Genomic DNA, 7,447 nt, shown 5'->3' with positions numbered 1-7,447 from the left:
AACATGACCTGCCCCTGTGAATGTTCTTCCTGTGGGAGTTCTACAGTGATAACAAGACATCCTTTTGTTCAACTCAAAGATGCTGTACAAGACAAATATAAATAAAGTAAAAAAGACAGCTGAAGCAGATTCTTTGTTGACACCTTGGTTTGTAAAAAGCCTGAGTGTCAGATATGTCAGATGCATCTTGTTAGCTACAGAACAGAGTCGACAAAGATAATTGAGCCACAGGGTTGAATGATGGAAGACTACTTGAAAATCAGCATTTAAAAGAAAATTTATAAGATGTTTAAAATATTCAAAAGTGTTGTTTTAAAGGTCTGTACTCTGTAAATGCCGACATTTAAAACAGCTGCTACCCTCCCTTTTGTTTATGTATTCAGTACAAATGCACATCACACAGAGAGATGTTTTTTTAAATGTTTAATAAATTAGTCTGTTGTTTTTGTTTATGTGAAGTTGTTCTGCACTGGAGTCTCACTGCTTTTATCAACAATTTTCCATTAAAATGAAGGATTTTGTATTTAAACAACAACTTGTATTTGTTTTATTTCTCATGAAGACCACAGGAGTAGAAATCTGCATTATCTGAAGAAAAAAAGCTTGAAAGAGCTTCTAAATATAAACAGCCATATTAAGTAAAAACAGCACTGTTATATTAAAATATAAAACTTTTACAGTCTTTGGACAAATTGGGCTCATCTGGTCTGGTTCTACTTGTATTGAAGCATTATTGTCTGTACAGACAGCTGCTCAACTCTCACCAACACACAAACACTATTCAAACAATAATCAATACACTGAGGACAAATCACCCCCTTTCCTCATAGTGTTGGATTCATTCAACTATTTTGAGCTCACATGTTTATATTTTCACAAACTAAATACAGACGAATCTTTGCTCTCTACAGTAGAACCAGAGACTGGACCAGATGAAGCAAAATGAAAAAAGTAGGCAACACATTTTTGATCAAAGTTCAGTTCATCTGAGAGGAGCTGGTAATTAAAATATAGTAAATGTAAACATTATTTGAATATAAGACATTCATCTTTATCAGTTAGCTCAGTTCATAAAGCACAGGTAGATTGGAGTTAAACGTAGCGTACAAATTATCTTTCAGGTTATTAAAGCAACAGTAATTAAATGGCCAAGAAAATGCAAAGCTCTGCCACACTTTTTGCTACTTTTGATGAAACTTCTTCATTAGTTCACATCGCTATGGAAACCATAATGACCTAGAGGGGACAGGTCACTATGGCAACATGTCTTGGTCCAAACACAGCAGCACCCTCAGTTGGACTCATATGCAGCTGCAGGAGACGGTCAACTCCGCCTCATCCACCTCCTCTCCGTACAGAGTGATGAGTCGTGGATGGACCCTGAATGCACCACACACACACACACACACACACACACACACACACACACACACACACACACACACACACACACACACACACACACACACACACACACACACACAGTCAGTTGAGCCAGCAAACTTCTGGTTTAGTCCTCCTCTAATCTGAATCGGGATAAAATGATAGAATTGTGCAGCTTTTTTTTTTTTACAAAATTCAAATGTTATCAAACAGAACTAATCAAATTCTAACAGTGCGCCATTTCATTTCCTTGGGGTTTTGACCATAGACATATATACGTAGACGCTGCATTGACTCGCTGGATCGTACGTCGACATTACCACCATACTGGATGTGGCAGGTCTGCCCTTCAAACAAATACAAGTAGACATGAAAACTGTGGGTTTTCTGAATAAGAACCACTAAGGTTTACATTTAGCTGATTTTGATGAATCATTTTTATATTCAGTGATTTATATTCATTTAAGTACCAATATTGACAATCATTATTGGTACATCATTCACAGAAAATGAACAAAGTCTGCAAATCAAAATAAGACACTGCAACTGGCAGTGAGTCTGCTTTCTTTTCTTTTAGCAGTGAAGTGATAAACTCCATGACAGGAAATCATACACTTATTATTATACACGGCCGCACTAACGTATCGCAGCAACCAGCCAACACAGTATATATGTCTGTGGTTGTGACACTCAAAAAACAACATACAACTTTTTCATGTGCTGAGTAGTGCTAATGAGTGCACTGATGAGTGAAACCTCAGAGTCAGACATCTTGAAGCAAAAAGTAAACAAAACAATCCACTTGGACCCAGGGACGGCTCTTGGCATAAGCCATATAGGCGGTCGCCTAGAGCGCCACATGTTGGAGGGGCGCCGCGTCCTTCTCTGTCTGCTGCAGCTACATGTTTTTGCTTGTGCAGTAATAATCAGGTTAATCTACTCTATAACTGTCCAAATGCTCTCAGGACATTTTACAGCTGTTAGAGAAGGGCCCTCTAATCTGCCATGTACACCACTCTCTGAAGCATGTGAGTTTGGAAAATGATTTGTGGTCTCTGATACACTGCTATGTTATTATTATTTGTATTGTCGCTGTTATTTTTATTATTACTGAATGTTACAGTTAAACCTAATCTCGCCTAGGGCACCAAAATGGCTAGAGCTGGCCATGCTTGGACAGATAGTACAAGAGGGAAGTAAGACAATGTTATTTTCTTTTGTTATTTGGGCAAAGTGATCCTTTTCAAGAAGGGAGACCTTAAATGCACTTTAATGTAATATACAGTAATGTATGTAGGTCTAACTGTAGATTACAGATTAATCAATGATTAAATTAATCATTAGTTGCAGTCCTGCTTCATGCAGTGTAATAAAATATGTTGATAATAATATAAATGATGATTGTACTGAAAGGATATATTCTTTTCAGTAAAAATAATGCCAAGCATCATACCTGATGAGCACTTCGTTAGCGATCTCCACCAGCTCTCCATCGATGTTCCAGGGAAAGGCGGCTCCCTCTGATTGGATGATGGGAGAGGTTTTAGAGTCACCATCTTCCTCACTCTCCTCCTCCGACCAACCAGTCAGCGCCCGGGGGCGGATCCTTACTGCTGACACGGCATGCGTCTCCACGAAGGAGAAGCTGAACTGCAGACGGACAATCAGACAGTCAGACTGACAGACCAATCAGGAGAGACAGAGAGGAGTGTCTGTCTGTGTGTGTGTGTGTTTGTGTGTGTGCGTGTCCTCGCAGGTCAAAGATTTACTGAGGATGAAGATCCTCTTTAAGCAGCTTGTTTATCTGGATGAGTGACTGGGTTTCTTCCTGTTTACAGTCCACTGCTGTCTCAACTGTGGCCCCATGGAACTCCAACAGGGGGCAGCAAAGACCAGGAGACAGACAGAGAGACAGACTGTCTCATTGTCCTGTCTGTCTGCTTCACTTCCTCCTTGGGTTTGCTCTTTTTTCTTAGAATAAAGCTGATCTTGCAAGAGAGGCTCACAGTTTTTGTAGTTTGTCTTACAACAGTAGTCCTGTGGTGGAATGTATCTAAGTACATTAATTCAAGTACTCTACTTAGAATGTAAGTACGGCTGTAGAAATTTGAAGTATGAGATGAGTATTTCCATTTCATGGCACTTTATACTTCTATTCCACTAAGTTTCTATGGATTATAGTACATTTACTCCTCTGCATTAACATGATAACTTTACTTACTAGTTACCCTAAAATATAAGATTCTGAAAACATATGAAGAGCTTTCAAAATGTGATGCCTTGTAAAAATTTGAGCAAACTGAATCACTGTGAAGTCTTGACTGTTGGTCAGACAAAACAAAGCATATACTCTTGTCAGCTCTTGGTAACTGTATAAGCACGTCTGTCTTTTTTCTCATGTTTTACAAACTAATCGATCAATGGATTGACAAAGAAAATATTAAATTAAAAATGTCCTCCACCTGGACCAACTACAACAGTAAAATGCTGCTTAACTAGTGTGCTTTTAGTGTAGGGGATAGGGGACAAAATCCACAGTCCTTCTTCTGTGCAAAAATTATTGTATTTTCTAGTTGAATTGAATTTAATATAAAGGTTGAGCAGTCTGAGTTAGAAACACCAAATGGGTAACTTTCAAAGTAAGTTAATTTCCTGTTTGTGTTGCTATCCCTCCACTGTAGCTCCGCATGGAAACACTGCCTAAAGTCTTTTTGACACCTGCTTGATGTCAAACGACAAAGAGGCAGAGTGGATGTATCTGACCCTGGTTTTCAGATCATACTGCTGAAAATTCTGATTTACTTTTTCACTTCACCTGACAGAAGTGACTCAGGTGAGATTCTACGTCAACAGTCGAACTCAAACCAACTGCTCCACCAGGACACCCCGTCCTGTCAAGTTTGACGCTGAGCTGCATGTCACTCCACCAGAATAGAAGCTGATAAGATGTAGGTCAATGAGTAAACAACCTGTTTACTCTTGAGGACAGTGAATGCCACACTGTCAGTATATTTAGTAAGTGGGTTAGTGTGCTGTCTCACAGGCCAGGCCAGGCGATGCCAGGCTGAACCAGGTTAATCTACCCATTAACTAGTTTGTTTGTTTTCTGTCCAGTAAGAGGTGGAGCTTTAGGATGGCGAGGTCAACACTGAGATGTCATTAACGGTAGGAATTGGTCTACATAACCGCCTCGATTTTGGATCCAGTTTGTAGCTGTAATTTCACAGATACCGATATCTAGCCGATAATATACATTTTCCAATGTCAGTGTATACAGTATATCTTGCATCCCTATTTAAAATGTTAAAAGGTAAACCTTATGAGATTAGATGAGTCACTGGAAAAGAATTTGGATTGGATACAAGATTTTAAAGCAGCTACAAGGAACTTTCATTTTTTGTTGATTCAGGTGGCCCCTGTGGGCAAAAGCAGTATAAGTGCCGGCGTTTTGTGCCTAAAGATCTTGATGTGGCGCCTGCATTTGTTCTGAAAGCAAGTGAAAGGAAGAGGCAACACATTTTTAATACTATTTTATTGAGGCAATGTATCTATTTGAGGCTAAGATTAATAAATGTAATATGATGATGGTGAAATAAAGTAAACTTTGTTTTAGTTAACTGTCTTAGTTCTGTATTGTACCACCAGACTACAGAGCAGCTTATTTCCTCAGGCTGTGAAATTTTATGACTTATCCTACTCGGTGACAGGCATTACAGCTGAATGCAGAGCGGTAATCACCAGATATGACAGCAACTAGGAGGACAAGGACAAGGATACGAGAAAATGTCCTTTCTCTTTTACTGCGTGAGTGGGGGGAAGGGGAGACATGGGTTACTGAGCAAAAACTGACAGTAATTACTGTAGGAATATAGAGCTATTTAATTTTTTTTTATAAAAATATATCACTTACAGCAGTTTTAGGATTAACTCATAACAATAACCAAGCAGAAACAGCCAATATCTGCACTGAGGGTCATTACAAGGTCATATAGAGGCATCCATGGCCCTAGCCAGCTATGAGGTCACTGAGGTCCGGTCCTCGGTAATTATTTCCTTAAAAAAATAGGACAATGTAAAATTAGAATAAAAAATGGTGCTTTGTAACTGTATAATCAGGAGTTGAAACATCTGGTGAATCCTTTAGGCCTTAGTGTCTGCCTGGCAGCACTACTTTAATTAATCTATTATTTTCACCACAGCCAGGCCTCCACATGACTGTTTAATGCAGGAGCTGCTGCAGGAGGTTGGCTTTCAAATCGCGCTGACCGCTTATATTTACAGATGAGTTACCAGTGCGCAGTGCAGCAGGCTGCAGCTGTGAAGTCATCAGGGCACCGGGCTGACAGAGAGCAGTAAGTGTGTCTGTTGTGTTAAAACTTATAAATGTAATATATAGACACTGTACATGCTTCAAAACTATTATTGCTCCTGCTTTCGGCCATAACGTCTGCATTGAATTAGTCACGCTCATTAGTGTAGCCTGATGAGGACAAAAGCGGAGACCAAATCATGCACACACAAAAAAGACAAACTACTGATGAAATGTTTCAACCACAGAGGATCTTCAGGTAAAAGGGACACGATGACACAAATGAGTCATCCGATATGAGACTGTTTCAGAAAGATAACAGACTAATGTGGCCACAATCTCTGATCTTACTGTGTTCATGTGATTGGACAGATCCGGATGTTGGGGGGGTAACACCTGTTCTGTGGTCATCTGAGATGGGAACTTGGGACATCTATACTGGATTTATCAAAGTTTAAGGACACTGTCACATGTGAACACTATTTATAGTTACTTTTTGGCATAACAGACATGGTCTATTATGCACATACACACAATTTGCTCATTTATTTTCTGAATCATAATATAAAATAGGAGAAAGCCAGCAAACAATATCATTTTAACTTAATAGAGTATTATAATAATGTCATATTTTGTTCACACTTGACTGGGAATATTGTCCTGGAGTATATCTAATCAGGAGGTCTGTTCACCGCTTTACTTCTGCCTGAAGAAGAACATCTGTGGTAGAAATATTCAGATCAGTCAGACCCACATCAATAAAAGATTGTAATGTGCTTGGTGTTTTTTCTTTTTTATGTGTGAGGTTACTCATGACTCGAGTCATTTTTTTCAGTATTTTCATACTCTATTTTAAATTTTTGATCACTACCTTTACTTCTACTTGTGTAGACCTACTTGTTTTTGCAAAGTAACAGTACTTATACTTGAGTACAGTTTTTGCCTACTCAACCCACCTCTTCCTCCGTCTCTGCATATTAAACTGACAGCTCTCAATAAGACAGCTAATTGTGCGGGAGAGACTAAATGAAGAACAGAACCTGGAGGCATCAGTATTACATTGAGACTGTTTCATAACCAGTTACACAAATTTGTGGAATATATGTTTCCAGTTTGTTCTGAAAGTAAAGCCTGAGAGGATGTTGACTGACAGCTGCTGACCTGTCCACTGGAGCTGCTGTATCTCTTCAGGTGTTTGATGAACTCTGACCTGGAAGTGTTTCCAACTGCAATCAATGCAGCGCTGCCATTTGCCAGCCTGTCACAAACAGGAAATGGAGGAGAACGGTCAGTAGCAGAAACATGATGACATGACCTGCTGTGTGGTGCATTCAAGGTCACGACACAGCTGATTTAAATATTCTTAGAGGGATTAACTGCTCACCTGGTGTTTGGAGCCAGTCCTTGAGGCGTGTGTGGACTCAGACAGGGGATGGACATGATGCTGATGCTCAGATACAGGCCCTGATTGGTCGTCCAGGACTCCTCCCCTTCTGCAACAACCCCAAAAAAATCAGTAATCAAACAGAAATATAGAGATGGAAATCTGAACAAAGGACAGACAAGCACTGGTCTCACCTGACTCTGGGTCCTGAGCCTGGTCTCTGTGGGAGAGGAAATCAAATTGTTTTAATCATGACAGTTGTGTTTAAAAACATGAATATGTCACACTGACATTTATAAACACAATGTTTAACAGCTGCATTCAAACCAGTTCATAAATCAATGATTATATCAGTTAAGCCAACAAAAAAA

The 7,447-nt window shown here is 39.4% G+C and overlaps 1 protein-coding gene across 1 annotated transcript in view; it reads right to left on the bottom strand.

Moving 5' to 3' along the window:
• Positions 1-410: 410 nt before the first annotated feature.
• cerkl (CERK like autophagy regulator) overlaps positions 411-7,447 on the bottom strand; it is a 36,422-nt gene continuing 29,385 nt past the window's right edge. The window contains exons 10-14 of the mRNA XM_073473808.1: positions 7,271-7,296; positions 7,077-7,185; positions 6,854-6,950; positions 2,837-3,033; positions 411-1,380 (exon numbers count right to left, since the gene is read on the bottom strand). Of these exons, the coding sequence (XP_073329909.1) occupies positions 1,302-1,380; positions 2,837-3,033; positions 6,854-6,950; positions 7,077-7,185; positions 7,271-7,296 (508 nt within the window). The 3' untranslated portion in view covers positions 411-1,301. The remainder of the gene's footprint in view (positions 1,381-2,836; positions 3,034-6,853; positions 6,951-7,076; positions 7,186-7,270; positions 7,297-7,447) is intronic.

This window comes from Pagrus major, chromosome 9, assembly GCF_040436345.1.
Source record: "Pagrus major chromosome 9, Pma_NU_1.0".
Lineage (NCBI taxonomy): Eukaryota > Metazoa > Chordata > Actinopteri > Spariformes > Sparidae > Pagrus > Pagrus major.
This window is presented reverse-complemented; position numbering and strand designations above follow the sequence as displayed.